Source organism: Diplotaxodon limnothrissa, linkage group LG16 (assembly GCF_057381915.1).
Source record: "Diplotaxodon limnothrissa isolate DT_005_m linkage group LG16, D_limnothrissa_male_GT1.1, whole genome shotgun sequence".
Taxonomy (NCBI): domain Eukaryota; kingdom Metazoa; phylum Chordata; class Actinopteri; order Cichliformes; family Cichlidae; genus Diplotaxodon; species Diplotaxodon limnothrissa.
In genome coordinates, this window is record NC_140611.1 from 37,604,575 (window position 1) to 37,622,210 (window position 17,636).

A 17,636-nucleotide genomic window follows, 5' to 3' on the forward strand; every position below is an offset into this window, starting at 1 on the left:
TTTCAGTTCTAATAAAAAGAAAATGCATCATCTATACTTCAGTCCAACCATCATTTTTCAGTGACCCCCATACCTTTATATTGAATCACAAAGAATTCAGCATTTAACCGTGTTTAAATATCATGCCACTGGAAAAAAACAGCATGTCTCCTCAAATGTAACTACAAATCAGTACAGTATGTTTTTATTTTGCATGAAATGACAAAGACCACCAGGACTTATTCTGTGTCAGGGTAGTGGCAACATTAAAGTTTATTTGGAATTTTGAAATGAAAAATGGAGAAAAAGGATGTGAAGACTAGCTTATGTTCTACAACTGCAGTAATCCTGTGTGCCCGAATGCAAATCCCCAATCAGGGTACAATATAGCCTCAGCCTAATTTGTATTTTGCACACGCTTAACATAAAACAAGTAACCCAGTCAGAAACAGAGAAGATTGGGTCATATCAAGAATCTACAACGGAAGAGTGTTTAATGTATGAAAGTGATAATAAAGCCGTGTCCAGACACGGACAGGGCTGCAAACATAATAAAACCAACTGAATAAAAGAAAGTCAGTGATACACAAAAACTATGAAGCACGTCTACATTGCAGATATTTGAGGTCACCTACATATCAGGCAGGTCAATCTGCCTGTGGCCAATTATTCACAGCTAAATGAAAGCGAGCCAACAAGTGTTTCATCCTGAACAGTACCCTGTGAATCAGTGACTGAACAATGGGCATCTCCATTTTTATCTAAAGGGCTACAACTTTATGAAATGTCTGATGCAGTTAAAATAAAAAGGGTTATGTAAACTTTAATAGCACAACTACTGTCCTTGCCAGCTTTATTTTTTTTTCCTTGTTGAGGCACAACCTTTGGCATCCAGCTTCAAGTCTACTTAAGAGGTCCAAAAAAATTATTTTTTGGTACAAATTGCATCGCTCTTATGTGATAAGTAGGTGTCGGATGTGCCAGTTGCTGAGGGAATCAAGTAATATTCTCTGATGGAAACCTACAGTACATCACTGTCTTATAGCAAGGCTGTAAGAAGCACTGGAATGCTTCGATCATTTACCCGATGATACCCACTCCACTGATCAACAAAATAAAACTCTTTTATAGGTATTACAATAATCTTGTTATACTTACAAGCAGCTCCTAACCTGAGTAGTCATGGTATAGCTTTTTTTCTTTAAACATACAAAAACGTATGTACATTTATCTCCATTTTTGTAAACAGCAAGTTAGCGCTCTCCTTCCAAATCCCTTTGATTGAAACATGCAAATCATACGCACAGTACTTAAGTATAAAAAGAAACCAAGACAAGAAAGTAATTTAGGAGATGAATTTTAAACACCTAAAAAATTGCATCCATCAACAGTACTAAATGGAATATCAGCAAACTGAAGGCATCTCCACCTGGCCACCATCTTCCTCCATAAAAACCACAAAACTGTGATTCAATGAAAATAATAAAAAAGAAAGAAAAAAAAAAAAAAGAAAAAGGAAGAAAGCAAGGAAAGTGCACCTTCCTTGCTTTTTATAGAACTTGTAATACTTGTGTTTTCTCATATGGAGATCTGACATGTAGGGAAAGAACTTCTCCCCCTGACGGAAACAAGCTTTCCCAAACACACAACCACCTTTTACACGTTCCTAGACCCATTTGAGGAGGAAGAATAACAAAGCAACAATTCAACACAATAACAGAAAGAGGACTGAGCACCAAAGCCCAGAGATGTGACAGTCAGGAAGCATAATTTTTCATCTTTCACATCTCAGAAGCTGAGAAGTCCAACAATACTCTTTTTTTTGCAGATAACTTTCTGCCTTTCAATAAAGGGTTTATCATCACATAGAGGTTTTTTTTTCTAGGGCACTTAACAAAGAGGTGAGCATAGTCTTTAAAGTTTGAACTGTGTGTAGTTTGTTGCCATTTTCATGTGCTGGCCATGGCTGCAGAGGGGTGGACTCAGTGTCTCTGCTCTCCCACTTCATGTGGCGATTCACTAGGAGGAGGGTACTGCTGAGAGGTCCGCAGCCCACCTGGGTGTGACAGGAGGGGAGGAGGAGAAACGAGAATAAGGAGAAGGAGGAGGAGAAGGGTGGGGTGGAGGTAGGGAGGGAAGGAGGTTAGCCATAGAGCTGCAAGCCAGATGAGACACACTGCAGTACAGGAGAGGAGCAAGGAGGGAAAGAGGGGGAAGAAAAAGATGAAGTACCTGCAGCACTAGAGCCACCCTTGGAGATTTTGCTCACTTTGGAGCTAGCAGTGAAGGATGGGGCCGAAGGGTGGTGGTTGTGGCTGGGCTCTGGATATGCCCTCTTGCGTGATGAGGAGGTGGGCCCAGGAGGCCCATGTGTTGTTCCTTCCATGCTGATGAGTCCAGGAGGACCTCGCAGCAGGCCTATCCCAACGCCTGAGCCCTCTGTAGCTCCGCGGCCGTTGCCACTGTGTGTGGGGGCGTGACTGTGTTTATGGTGGCGATGGGGGTTGTGCTCTGCCCCACGATGTTTCTCTTTGCTCACCATCGGGCTGGAATGTTTACTTTTGTTGTTGTTGGTGCCCATGCTTTCATCTGATGAGCTGTGACGCTCAGAGGACGACACTTTAATCTTCATTTTAAGCTCATCTTTGCTCATCTGTTGACTGCTTTTATCCAGCTGGGAACCACTGCTGGCCCCCGGCACAGCTAAGCGAACTTTAAGCGAGCTTTTGTCCCGTTTGTCACTGTGATGGCGTCTATCTTGGCCCGAAGATGAGGAGGGCACTTTCATTTTCTTTGGGGAAGCTGTAGCGCTGCCACCACTGCCATGGACTGTTTGTTTTCTGTTGTCTCCTTGGCTCATCACGGATGGTGCATAGCTAGAAGAGGAGGACAACAAATCCTCCCTTACATCACAGTCCATTACTCCACCATGCTGTTCCTGCCTACGTTTCTGCCCGGAGGCAGCCAGCTCTGCAGCATGTTTCTCTCTGTATTTATCCAGTGACAGCTTCTGAGCTGGAGACGGCTGAGCTGGTGGAGGGTAAGCAGACTGATGTGCTAGTTGATGCTTAGCAGCTCCACTCGCACCAGCTCCCTTTTGTTCTTGTTTGACTGGGTTGAAATCTATTTTTTCAGTCTTGTATACCATTGGATGCTGAAGCAAAGAGGAAGTAGAAGTTTGCAAAGATTCTGGGATAGGGATGCTGAGTGATTCTTGTTTTATACAGGTGGTAGAGTATCCTTGCTGGCTCTGGTTGCCCTGGGGCCATTCACTGTGGCTACCTGGATTGTATGTGGTGGCTATGGAGTCTAGAGCCAGAGCTACTCCACCGGACTGGCTGAGCATGGGCATAGGAAAGGTAGTGCCTGCTTTGGAAAACCCTGGGTTGGAAGAAGGAACGCCAGGAAATGAGGCATCAGCTTGGTCCTGGGCCAGTGAAGGTCCAGGAAATGAGTTGTCAGTCATCTGGGCGTTTTCAGTCTTAGGCTTTTTGGCAGCTTGCGTTGCCTGCAGGACAGAAAATAAGGCTGGTATGACTTTGGTTTTTGTAGCTGTAAGATGATGGCAAATGTAACCCACGTCAACTACACACTGCCACATGACCTACGTCAGCTGATATGAGGTCCCTCTCCTGATTTGCTGCATAAGATAAGACCTGGGTGTGGAGGAAAACTTTTCGGCTTCTGCTGTGGCTATAAGCATGAACGGCGTCGAAAATGGCGTGGGAAACACGGCTCTTTCCTTCTCTTAAATGAACCATAAAAATTGTAGTAATTCAGCAATAAGTGTCTCGAACCTTTGGCGGTAGCAATGGCAGCTGGTCAGTTGTTTCTATAATTGAATTTGCATTATTCTTTATACTTTGCTTTGAGAACAATTGTTTCCGTACACTCTAGCTTATTTAATCACTTAAACATGCTCTTTTTGAAACAGTGTACACTTAATTGATTATTCTTACTTGTTGGCTTAAATTCGGCTGTGCTGTCTGTTAGACGACTGCCTTTTTTCATGCTGTTTCCGTATGCGTTTGTTGCAAACACTACCTGAACATAGCCTGAAGTGTACAGATAAAGCTATGAACCTAAAACAATGAGAAATTTAAGTGAACTACTGTACTTTTGTGAAATGTCATAATGTAATGTTCAGAGTCACATTATTGTATGGAACAGTGGAATCATAGATGTGTTTACCGGTAAACTGAATTAAAATTGAAATGTTAATGGACTTGGCCCTACAGGTCCTGAATATTCCAGCAGTGAAATTAACGTAAGCAGATTTATTTATTTTGTGGTTGTACTTATTTTGTTCCACTTCCCCTCAGGTCTTCAGCAGCTACGTGATTTTCGCCTACATTGTTCTCTTAAGAAACTTTATGTCTCAAGTCTCATCATTCACACCACCTGGGCTCCATAAATAACCTTTCCTGCTGCGCATCAGTCAGTTATCTCTACTTAAACTAGCCCTTTAATAATTTACACAAACTGGCAGTAATGCTCAATGTGGCAAGATTTCGACTACAGTTCTCTAACAGCACCTACGTGAGGTATTTGCAATTTTAAAAACCTGCTGCCAATACTGCAAAAATAAAATAAATACATTAATGGCTAACAAACAGGGCAGTAAATCCAGCCTACCCTCCAGTTGCGTATCCTCTTTAGTCGGCTGGGCGTTTTCTCCAGAATCTGCAGAAACTCATGGGTTAACTCTGAAAATGCAGGATATGCATGTTGTTAAAATTCTGATGTCACTTTTAAAGCTGTTAGTTCTATAAACTTGTCTTGGTTAAGTATGCCTACAAAAGAACCAAGAAAAGGACTTAACGCAAATTGCAAGAGATTACTCTGAATTAAAGGTAAAATTCTGTCTCACCATCAAGCAGCTCCAGAGTGACAGCGTTGTCCACATATTCCCACCAGTGTTTCCCATCAGTAGAAACCGGGATCTCCCAGTTGGACCACTTGCACGCCAGATGGATGCACACACAGGCAATCACTGTGGGCTTGTACTGGAGGCAGAAGGTAGTGAGGTGCAGACTGCACGTTGTGTGATGGTAAAGGCACGTGAGTCAGTTGATTCAGTGCAAGTGTGGTCAGGATTAGTCCCACATGTGGACAAAGGAGAAAAACAAGAGGGGGCCGACAGCTTTAATATAATGTTGGAACAGGTTTCAAGACTCATTGTTTTCTAACAGTGTTCATGTTAAATAGATTTTATGAAGTAAAGGATTTAATACAAGCACAGCTGTATGGTTGCAGGTATGATAAGGAGATCATTCTAATCGTGTCTAAAAGTAACAAACATCATAAAAATGTAATAAATCAATTCAACAAACAAATGTAAATATCAAGAACAACAAAAAGGTAGTGAAGTAGGGAATGACTCCACTCATAGAATCATAGTCATGTCTTTGCAAAACACAAGGATAATGAGGCCACCCATGCAACAATGACATCATCATACAGTTATCTGACAAGGGTACCTTCCTACAGCACCCCCTGCCCCCCCCTTCTCTCTCTGAACTGTGTTTAAATTGCTTAATCAGGTGGCTCAACATCAGGGCAATGAAGGCATACAACTTAACAGCCCTGTTGTATAGGTATGATTGTACTGAATGAAGTTTAAAACCCTAATTAAATACGTATAACTGCAGTTCAGTTTGACATGTATCTGTAAAACTCAACTGCAAACATGAGAATACTACGGTGGCCACGAGTTTAAATGTACTGAAATGTAAGCAAATGCCAGCAAATAGGAAAATGTTGCTAAGGCACACAAAGCACAACAGAAGTCGAACAAACAAAATCTAACTCGCGTAATGTGATGGACCAGCTGCAGAAGTGACAGAAACCAGAAGATATGAAGCAGAGACACTCAGCGGAAGCAGAGGGTTTTTCAGTGTTAGAGGGAGAAAAAGAGTCAACGTAATGTGTGTAATTAAATAATACTGTGGCCGTTTACTGTTAGGACTGTCACTTATGCACCTGGTCCATCAAGTTATTGTGTTCCACAAATCACTTTTCCTGTGTTTTTGAATTTTTGTGCCATTGTGCTCAGTGTGGTTTTGCACAGGTTCGACCTGTAAGGGTCACTGCAGAATACAGACTAACTACTATTACCAGTAAAACACTGACAGCTAAAATATAAGAAAAACAAAGGTTAGGTTCTTAATTATGGGGGGGTGGGGGGGGTGTTCGCTTTTTTTGTAGGAGCTATCATTGGACATTTCAAGTGTACCAAGGCCACGATTTAGATCTCTGCACAACATCTCACTGCTAATGGGACCTTAATCCATAATCAAAAAGCCTAAAGGAAGACAGTCGACTTCATAGTTAAATTTAACAACATTTTAATAAATTATTAATGCCGTTGTAGGGAGAAAAACAGCTTTCAATAACTTCTGCATCAGTACATTTTAAACACTGCAGAGAGTACAATGCCTGGAATATGTCTAAATGTTGTGATGATGACAGTTATCAAAGCCAATGCTTTATATGCTCGCTCTCTATATAAATGTATGTTTAACCAATTTGACTGAAAACAAAAACCACACGCACACTAAATGATTTGATGAAATTAGTTGCGCATCATATTTGGGTTTTTCCATAGCAGAGGTAAAGTTGTGCCAAGCCATGCAGTAAATGGTACAACTGTTTTTCCACTGCACCACACAGCAATAATAGTCATTTCCTTGAACCACTGATAAAGATCAGTAATGCAGCGATAAACACATTCTATTTGCTACAACTTATCTGCTTTTCATGGAAGAGAGCAGTTTACCACTGAAGAGCTTTCAAAAAAAAGCATCCTACAACAGCTAAGGTTTGGTTTTCAATTGCAGAAAACGAGTTCAACTATTGTTATTGGGGCGATCGTGGCTCAAGAGTTTGGAGTTCGTCTTGTAATCGGAAGGTTGCCGGTTCAAGCCCGGCTCGGACAGTCTTGGTCGTTGTGTCCTTGGGCAAGACACTTCACCCATTGCCTACTGGTGGTGGTCAGAGGGCCCGGTGGCGCCAGTGTCCGGCAGCCTCGCCTCTGTCAGTGCGCCCCAGGGCAGCTGTGGCTACAATGTAGCTGCCATCAGCGGTGTGTGAATGTGTGTGTGAATGGGTGAAGGACTAAATGTTTTGGGGTCCTTAGGGACTGAGTAAAGCGCTATACAAATACAGGCCATTTACGAGCAGCTAATAACTAGTAAAATGAAACGCTAACAACACAGGAGTCAAACTAAAGGCTCTTTTCCATTAGTACCTACTTGGAGCGACTCGCCACAGCCTTCCATTAGTTCATAGTACCAGGTACTAAAGTAGTGCCTGCTAGGCCGAGTTCCAAGCTATCTGAGCAGGTACTAAATTGTGACGTCGTCAGACTGCACGGCACCGATTGGCTGGTCAGAAGCAAAGAGATCATCTCCCTCTGCACTCTGAATCAGAGTTTCTGTGTAGATACATATCATCTCAAGTTTTGGCAAAAACCAATATGATCCTATACTCCCGATTCACTTACACAGTAGAGAAGCAGGGCTTTAAGAGGGTTACTAAAAAGAGCTCGAGCCAAAGTGAAAGTAGAAAAACATTTTTCACAGCACCGTCAGTTATATGACAAAATCGTGTAGCTGCTGAAGACCTAATTTAGTTATTAAAGTTGTTTCAAATTTAATTGAAAAGTCTACTTTGGCAACTCTTGTGCTCTCTTCCTGCCATTGCAATATAATGCAGCATTATTTATGTAACCTGTCATAAATGACAGCAGCTCACTGGAAAAGAAAGATGGAAAACGTCCTTCATTTTATCTGCACTAAATGTTGCTGCCTGCAAGCTGCAATAACCGCTAAACATGATCTCTTTCTCTAAATTGTCATAAACATCAGTATCGCAAATTATGGTGATATATTGTTGAGGCTGTGTCACTCACTCCTATCCTGCTGTAAGGCTGTAGTGGAAATGCATGTCAGGATTGCTTGACTTAGCATGGTGTGGCTCAAGTGGACCAACCTGGGCTAATGGTAAAACCCTGATTTTTTTACAGGTCCTTAATGGGTTATAATTAGCTTCTTCTTAAGCTTAAATCAACTTTGAACTAGAAGTGCATTTAATGACAAGCAAACATTACAAAGGCTGAAGATATCTAAAGAGATGATACATTTTGAACAGATTCATATGAAAAACAACATTTTAAGAATTAATCTGCGGTACTTACCGAAGGCCCTCTATGAGAAATGTTTACATCTGTGAAATCTTTAGCTGCTATTCAGGCTACCAAAGTGTCTTTCTTTTAGAATTATGCACTTTTTCGCAACCGAACAAACGTGTGGGTTTCAAGCGCACCACTACACTTCACATTTTGCATTCAACCCATCTGTGCCAACACGTGGTCCCTTGTACAATACACCGCACTGCAACTGGGGCCGGTAACGCTACAAGCCACCACGTCCCGCTACCTTGGGAAGAAGGGAGGGGAGCTGAGGGGAGGAGGCAAGCGTCCCAACAACCACCAGTGCAAGTAGGGCCGGTTGGACACTGAAAGGGTACCCTGCATTACAGGAAGCTATGGTGTGCAGTCAAAGTGCAACAAAGAGGGGCAGGATAACAACCTGTTGGTAGCCATGAAATAGGAAGTCTGTGCCAGATCCTTGCTTGCTGAAAGAGAGGGGAAAAAGACAGAAGGAAAAGAAAAATCAATTTTTCTGCAAACCAAAATTATTTTATCATTAATATAAGGACAGAATGTCAAGTTTAGCATTTAAGCAGATTTCCAACGCACTAATTAAGGCAAGACCGAGACTGGATAAAAACTGAGCTAAGCTAGTCCAACATTTTGGAAACTTAAAAGCTGTGGTACCTTTTCTGAATAGAGAAACGTTAATCTCAAAAAAGGGCTTATAGCCAATTAAAGCCACTTCCAAGGTAATACAACAGGGCAACAGGGAATGTAAAGACGTGTTTGTAACCGGACATGGACTGTAAATTTGTCCTTAGTCTACACCACAAAAACAAACAAATTTAATACTACCCCTTATAGACTATTGTCTAGTAAACAGTGAAATTAACATTTTGTTCATTTTGAATTGTATTCATAAACAAGTGCGATTTATATGTCATGTGCACAAAGTAGAATGGTAGCAATACATTCCTGGATGACAGAAAATATTAACGTTTTGGTAGTTTTTTTCCTGCACAGAAGAATTTCTGGCAACCTAAATATAGTCCTTTTGTTAAGGGTTTCACTAACTCAAGTATAATAGGAATAAATGTTTGTCAAACGATCACAAATGCCATGAGGATGCATATATCATTATGAATTAGGGTGCAGGCTAATTCTGAGACAGCAAAATAAGTATGTGTAATCTGAAATTTAAATATATATTTTCAGCTCATAATTATGTCTTATTTTAAGAATATTCCAAACTCAGAACACTTAAATGCACAGCTCTGAGTGGTGATTTCTCTCTCTTTGCTCTCATCTGCTCTGCAAAGGCTGCATGGACTCTGGGTTACAGTTTAGTGAGGCAGACAAATCATGCATGAGGGCTAACACAAAATCCACCAATACTGGAGCAATTTATCAATAACAAAGGCAGCTCCCATTTCTAAAACAAACAAACAAACAAAAGTTTTAGACAATCAGTAATTTGTATGAAGGAAATTTAAAGCTACCAGGTTGGGGTTTTTTTTAGGACTGTAGCTGCCGGTAATCTAGCCTAGCAGTATTAAGATGGACAACGTTTTTTAAAAGCACACATTCTCTTGCTTTTATTAGAAACAAAGATAAATCTGAAAACAGTTTCTAGCTGAATTTTTGTAGCCATTGGTTTATTAAAGATTACAGTTATATTCTAGTTATATGAAATAGTAATATCTCAAAACTAATTTCATCTCAGTCTTGCTTTAATAAGCGTTTATGCTATGTCAAAAACAATGTGAAGGAAAAAACAAAAAACAAAACACAAGGTTAAGTGTTTTCACGTAAGCATTAAATCAGCAAGGTTTTCTTCCCCCTCCCCACCCACATCTGAGGTGGGATAAACAAGAGCAGAGGGCACAAAGAGCAAAGAAGGAAGCCTCTACCTCGCACTAGCTGGGTACATTTCACCACATCAGTGTGTGGGTGATCAATAGTTATTTCAAAGCCTGGAACAAAATACATGACAGGTGAGTTCAACACAGACATAGCTGGGAGGTGACATGTCATTTTGTGATTAAAAAAAAAAGGTAAAAAAGCAAGGGAATTTGCAATCAATTAATATTAGTACACATCTGTGTACTGTTGTTAAAAGTAGATTTTGGAGCTTGATAATGAAATTGGGTACATTTGAAGTGAGACTTAATTAACTTGTATAAACAGATTTTCCACGATTGAAGTAGGAGAGCACAAACTGTTCTAGTCAAACCAGAGATGCATCAATCCAATACTGGGATTGGTATCTGTCCAACTGTGACTCAAAAAGCTGGCGCAATATCAAGGCTAATGACCCAATCTACACCCGATCTATTTGACTCCATCTCGTTCTGTCTCACAGACGTGTGATGTAGAAGCCAGAAGGATGATTGTTCTGGGGCACTTGTGGGGAAGCTTTTATGTAATGTACAGTATTTGCAGTTATATAACACTTCTCTAGTCTAGGAACAAAAGGAGAAACAAGCATGACTGTAACATAGAGCTATGTGCATTTTGAGCTCAAATAGTGCTATAGCAAATAAATGACAGAAATAACACTAATAAATCTATTTACCCACAATAAATAATGGAATGTTTTGTGTAAGTTTTCATGTAACATTTTACTAATCACTGCAGATCCACGAAATGTAATTTATCTAGGGTACTCCTTTCTTAGCTCTTGTTTTACATATAATCTAAGAAAGTGATGTTTAAGATTAATCTCATGTTGCCTAACATTACATTAAAAACAAACGAAAAACTATCCCAAGTCTCTTCCTAGTGAAGAATACATATTTCAACAATGGTATAAAATCACTACAAAGTATCAGCAGATACGCTTTAGGTATCACAAATGGGAAAAGTTGGATCGGTGCATCCCTCGTTGCAACATAGAATTTTGCAATTAGATGGAGAAAAATAAATAAATAAAAATCAGTGCCACATTCGTAACTAGCATTAGCAAAAAGAGAGTGACATGTCACCTTTACATGATTCACTGAAAACATGTATGTGAAAACAACCATATGCAAATAAAACATTTCAGTCAGCAGGCTGTGATAAACAAAGTCATCAGTAATCAATAGCACTACTCCCTTACTTATAATTAACCAATGATATTGACAAACAAACCGCTCTCAAGTCATCCACTCCAGTCACCACTACTCACCCAGGGTCTGCAGCACTATGGATTCAAGTATCACCAGCTCTTGAGCTTGCTGGAGGTATGCCTGAAGTTTGATAGACAGTCATTACAACACAACTGTAATGTGTCTATTAATCTAAACCCCTAACATCTGATTGCAAATGGCCAAAACTCCAAACAGAGAGGCTCATTACACTATTACTGCAAGCCTTGATGGGTGATTTGTTTTGTACACACCAACTGCAGGCCAGTGCAGAATAATCAGAACCGTTTTACAGCGTAGGGAAATGCGGCCCAGCCGCTTTAACACAGGCAAACCATGACCACTGAGACAACAGGAAAGAATTTTTTTTTAAACAATACAATATGCACAGATGCCGATACTTACATTACTTTTTATGTCTAGAGGCGGTTCTTGGGGATTTAGGCAAGCATGTGCAACTTTGATTACATGTTCGAGTTTCCGAGGTTGCTCTTCCACTTTTGCAGCCAAGAATAGGGTGGTTGGAGAGATTATCTGTATAAAAAATTAAAATGCAAGTATATCTGTCAAATCTACTCAACAGGTGGCTGGTGGTAAACAAGAGAGCTAGCTATATTACTACTTACATTCCTATGGAATTTGCTGAAAGAATGGTGCATATAAAATCTATGCATGTAAACGATTGCTGTGTTTATTGTTAATTGAGAGCTGAAGGGAGAGTCAAGGAAATATTAAGCTTAAGGTCAGAGCAAAACAAATGCTCTTATATTTATGTCAACATACACACAGTCTTAACCAGCTGAAGGAGCCGATATACGTCAACTTTTTCAACAAAAACGGCAATTTGACAGTTTATAGAGTCACGATTCGCATCTTATTAGCTTTAAATAATGGCCTAAATAACAAAAATCACTGAGCGTAGAGAGAAATCTAAAGTTTGTATTTGTGTCGGTACAGTGACATTAATATAAACCAGAAGAGGGAAATTAATGGATTTTAAAAAAACACTTACTACAGACCAAACTATGGAAATATAACGTTATCCAGTAAATAAATGATTTTTTTGTGAAGCTGTGTATTTCTGTGGGCCAATCGAAGCTACAAATTCGCTTCAAGGCCTTCAACACGCGAACTATTAGCTAGGGAAATAACTAGCATGCTACATTAGCGCGAAGCCAAAAGGGAAAACAATTAAGAGTGAAATGCATTACTGTTCTTAAAGGTAAACGACTTAATAAGCTAAAATATTTTTCAAGAACATAACAAAACAAAGCACACCAACTGAAAAGTCCCGCGCCAAGCTCCCGAACCTCAAAAGCGGTTCAAAATCAGCTAACGGGCATAGCTAACGGTTAGTTAGCGCCATGTCTCCGTCCAGGCTGCTGGAGGAGGAGATATTTACAAAGGATACACGTTGAGTCTTTGACCCATATCTTGGATCAGATTTGCCGCTTGCTGTCGGTAGGAGAGTTCTCGATCTGCGTCTACTCCACTTCGGCGAGACGGCGTGTTTTCGAGCTGTTCCCGGGTGAAAAACCATTTCGACGAAGACCCCCGGCACGCCGCCATTACTCTCCAACGTTTGCTTGGGCATCAAGAAAGAGGATATGACGTCAGTGTCGCACAGGAAACGCAACTTTTCCGACTTGTGTGCCCGGTTTTTAAATAAATGAAGACTGCTTTATTGCAAAGGTTATATTGTCACATGCACGATAGAAATAAATATAATGCTTTACAGTTTTACAGTATTACACAGTATAATGAAACTTTTATTTTCCCAGCCTCCCTTCCCACAAAACAATTATATAAATGCAAAAAAAAGATCAAAGAAATGGACAAAAGAAAGTGCAAGTAATACATAGAAACAGTGAAATGAGTTTAAAAAATGTTTAAGCTTGAAAGCCTTAGTTGTCCCTTGCATTGCGCAAGTCTAGTAACAGATCTTAATTAGTGTAATAATGGATAATGGTTTGACCTGACAAAAAGCCGGGAAGCCTAGTTGTAGATGTTATAAATTTCATTGGCAATAACCACAATGGACAGGATTCTTAATGAGCATATCAGAGGGACGGCTAAGGCTAAGCAGTTAAGATACAAGATTTGAGAAGCAAGGCTTGAATGGTTTGAACTTGTGCAGAGGAGTGAATGTGGATATATTAAAGGATGTTGAATGTGGAGCTGCCAGGCAGGAGGAAAAGAGGAAGACCACAGAAGATGCTGTTGGTTCTTATATAGCCCTTTTTTCTGCCTCATTCACCCAAGCAATTTTGTTTTCTATGCTATGTACATTCTATCAAACATTCACACCCCTACAAGAGCATCTTGGGGTTAGTATCTTGCCCAAGCATGTTTGGCATCCAGGGATCAAACCACCAACCTTCCAGTTAGTAGATGACCTGCTCTACCTCCTGAGCTAAAGAACAGGCTTGTGGATGTAGTGAAAAAGGACACGTGGAGGGTTGTTGTGGCAGAGAGGATGCAAGGGATACCAGATGGAGGCAGATAAAATACTTTGGCCACTGCGGCAAACCTTAAACAGACTAGCCAAAAGAAGAAGGAGTCAACAGTAGCAGTGGGTGAGTGTATGTCTTGTTCAGGAGTCTGATTGCTTGTGGAAGAATATTCTGGGGTCTTTTAGTCCTGAATTTCAGACTCTTTTAACTTCTGCTCAAGAGAAGAAGCATAAACAGACTGTGTTATGGGTGTGTATTGTCCTTAATGTTGTTGTGGGTTCTCCTAACAACCCTTGTGGCTTAGCTGTCCTGTACTGATGAGAAGGCTGCTCAAGTGATATATTGGAGCTTTTGAACAGTCCAGCTTCCATGCCACACTGTGACTGAGGACCTGAAGACACTCTAACGCTAACTGTATCTGTAGAAGCTGCTGAGGATTGTAGTTGACATGCCAAATGTCCTCCGTCATCTCAAGTCTTTCCTCAAGTACAGTCTTTGTCGTGTTTTCTTGAGTAACCTCTAGGTGTTATGAGATCAGGTGAGATCCTCACTGATGTGTTTCCAAATAAATTAAAGGTTTTCAACCTCTCTCCCTGGGTACACCAATGTATATTGGAGTTATATTGAGGTCTTATCACGGCCTGTTGCTCCTAAAGTCAAAAAAGATGCTTTAAAACTACATTGTAATTTACATTTATTAATGTTTTAAAGACTGCTAATGATTTAAAATTGAAGTTAATACATTTATCTTCTATTCCTCAGAGGCCGGAACCACTGATTGCCTACAATAATCTCCGCTTTGGATGGCTAGATGTCCTACTTTTTATGGAACTAAACAGGATTTTATCTCTCGTTCCTTTGTCTCACACACCTGGACAGTGTCCCACATTTCGTAAAAATGAACATGTCAGGAATGCGTGGCTCAGAAACTACTGATATGCTCATCTATGAATGGCTCACTGATGAGATCCAGAAAAATGAAGAGACAGAAAGCAGTTAAAATAACAGTCCTTCTGAGAGAAAGGGGAAATACACTGAACAAAAATATAAACGCAACACTTTTGTTTTTGCTCCCATTCCCCATGGGATGGACGTAGAGACCTAAAATTCATTCCAGATACACAATATAACCATCCCTCCCAGACAGTGGTCACAAATCAGTCCAAATGTGTGGTAGTGGGCACATCTGCTATATTGAGATAATCCATCCCACCTCACAGGTGTGCCACATCAGGATGCTGATCTGACATCATGAGTAGTGCACAGGTGTACCTCAGACTGCCCACAACAAAAGGCCACCCTGGAATGTGCAGTTTTGTCTCACAGCAAAATGCCACAGATTCCACAAGCAATGAGGGAGCGTGCAATTGGCATGCTGACAGCAGGAATGTCAACCAGATCTGTCGCCCGTGCATTGAATGTTCATTTCTCAACCATAAGCCATCTCCACAGGCGTTTCAGAGAATATGGCAGCACATCCAACCGGCCTCACAACCGCAGACCTCGTGTAACCACACCAGCCCAGGACCTCCACATCCAGCAGGTTCACCTCCAAGATCGTCTGAGAACAGCCACCCAGACAGCTGCTGGAACAATTGGTTTGCACAACCAAACAATTTCTGCACAAACTGTCAGAAACCGTCTCAGGGACGCTCAACTGCATGCCCGTCGTCCTCATCGGGGTCTTGACCTGACTCCAGCTCGTCGCCGTAACAGACTTGTGTGGGCAAATGCTCACATTCGATGGCGTCTGGCACGTTGGAGAGGTGTGCGCTTCACGGATGAATCATGGTTCACATTGTTCAGGGCAGATGGCAGCTGAGAATGTCCCAGTTCTTGCATGGCCAGCATACTCACCGGACATGTCACCCATTGAGCATGTTCGGGATGTGCTTGACCGGCGTATACGACAGCGTGTACCAGTTCCCATGAATATCCAACAACCTCGCACAGCCATTGAAGTGGAGTGGACCAACATTCCACAGGCCACAATTGACAATCTGATAGACTCCATGCGACGATGTGTTGCACTGCACGAGGCAAATGGTGGTCACACCAGATACTGACCGGTTCTGGGTCCCCAGACCCCCAATAGCGCAAAAAACTGCACATTCCAGGGTGGCCTTTTGTTGTGGGCAGTCTGAGGTACACCTGTGCACTACTCATGATGTCAGATCAGCATCCTGATGTGGCACACCTGTGAGGTGGGATGGATTATCTCAATATAGCAGATGTGCCCACTACCACACATTTGGACTGATTTGTGACCACTGTTTGGGAGGGATGGTTATATTGTGTATCTGGAATGAATTTTAGGTCTCTACGTCCATCCCATGGGGAATGGGAGCAAAAACAAAAGTGTTGCGTTTATATTTTTGTTCAGTGTACATAAAGAGACACAAAGACCATTGAGCCATAAGAACAAACTTTAGCTTCCATTGAGTAAGTAAAATTGTATTTATACAGCACTTCTTAAAATGAGAACAGCCACAAATTGCTTTAGATTCAGTAAGAAACAATCAATATTATAACAATGACACAAGATGCATATAAGCAACCAAAATGAACATAAAACACAAAGCACGACCCAAATATTGTCACAATCACTTCGTTTTCTGACAGGTATGCAGAATCATAAGAAGGCCCTGATCTGTGGCCCTAAAAACCTGACTTGTAATGTAGGATGTGAAGCCATTCAATCATGTAAGTGGGGGCTTCACCCTCTAAGGCTGTAAGAGTAAAATGCAAACATTATAAATGAAATCTAAGCATGACAGGTAGCTGTTGCAAAACTTTAACAGCAGACTGTACTGTCATTTTGAGAAGTGGTCTTTCATCATAGTTCTCCAGACCTTTGAAGGTTTTCAAAGTTTTTCTTTGGACATTGGCTGCTTGTTCTGTCCTTGGTCCAGTCGTTTTACCTGACCATTTGTATCTACCCAAAGAGATGAACCAGTGTCGTGTCCACACATAACAACAAAAAGCTATTTTTAAATTGTATCTTTAGGCACTTTCGTACTTGCAGCTTTTCACAAAAACACACAATTTCTTCCCACTTTAGTTGAAGCTGTGCTAAAAAGGAAACAATAACACAGTTTGACAGAGATGGAATGATATTTTTGTATCAACAAGTGGATTCCCAAAGAGTTATTAGCTGCAGTCCAATGCAGTGTGTCCTTATAAACAATGAGGAAACTGGACAAGTAACGAACAAAAGAAGTCGCAGGCCGAAAACTCCTATCTGTATTATGTCCAGTGTTGGGCAAGTTACTTTGAAAAAGTAATTAATTATAGTTACTAGTTACTTCTTCAAAAAAGTAACTGAGTTAGTAACTGAGTTACAAGATTCTAAAAGTAATTAATTACTTGAAAAGTAACTATTGCGTTACTTAAAAAAAAAAAAGTTTAACCCTCTGGGGTCCAGGGTATAATTGGCCATTTTTAACTACTTTTGATTTTACCTTTAAAAACTATTTACTTTGCCTTGTTTGGTATCATTCTTTTCAGCACAACCTCACGTGTCTGAATTTACAGTTATGTTTTCATTTTGACATACTCTATTAACACAATTGACCTAAAATCAGACAAAAAACATAAACTCCGAGTAGAAAAAGTTATATTTTTTACTGTAACAACCACAAACATGTTTAATGAATCATATTTCATAACTTCAAATGCAAATATAAATTGTCAATTTTAAAATCATAAGCACAAGTTTTGCAAACAACAAAGTTATTTGCAGCCATTTACATTTTACCCTTATTAAATAACCATTTCAAACTATTTACAGAACAATCAGCTGTTCTGCATTCAATAAGATGCCACACAAATTATTTGTGCCACTCCAAATATTTCTGTCCACTATAAAGGAGAACATCACAGCCTGATACCTGCAGGTCTGACAGCAGCAGGTGTATCACT

The 17,636-nt window shown here is 40.6% G+C and overlaps 1 protein-coding gene across 2 annotated transcripts; it reads right to left on the reverse strand.

Annotated features, from left to right (window-relative positions):
- Positions 1-233: 233 nt before the first annotated feature.
- On the reverse strand, positions 234-12,848 carry ccnt2a (cyclin T2a). Of its 2 annotated transcripts, XM_085374428.1 has the most exons (10): positions 12,674-12,848; positions 11,889-11,970; positions 11,668-11,796; positions 11,304-11,364; positions 10,045-10,107; positions 8,571-8,616; positions 4,850-5,013; positions 4,615-4,685; positions 2,212-3,487; positions 234-2,035 (listed from the first exon to the last, which is right to left on the reverse strand). In XM_085374428.1, exons 1-10 carry the CDS (start codon positions 12,829-12,831, stop codon positions 1,962-1,964), a joined length of 2,124 nt encoding a protein of 707 aa, XP_085230554.1. In that variant the 5' UTR covers positions 12,832-12,848; the 3' UTR covers positions 234-1,961. The 2 variants fall into 2 exon arrangements, with proteins under 2 accessions (XP_085230554.1, XP_085230553.1); XM_085374427.1 differs by having other exon boundaries at positions 1,995-3,487.
- Between the last annotated feature and the right edge of the window lie 4,788 nt (positions 12,849-17,636).

What these genes read in the sequence shown, in the direction of transcription:
- ccnt2a (XM_085374427.1), bottom strand. Translation starts at nt 12,831, where the DNA reads ATGGCGGCGTGCCGGGGGTCTTCGTCGAAATGGTTTTTCACCCGGGAA. An exon ending in CATAGTGCTGCAGACCCTGG is followed by an intron (nt 10,108 to 11,303) that starts GTGAGTAGTGGT and finishes ATTTTGTTCCAG; the next exon opens with GCTTTGAAATAACTATTGAT. An exon ending in TATTTCATGGCTACCAACAG is followed by an intron (nt 5,014 to 8,570) that starts GTTGTTATCCTG and finishes CACAACGTGCAG; the next exon opens with TCTGCACCTCACTACCTTCT.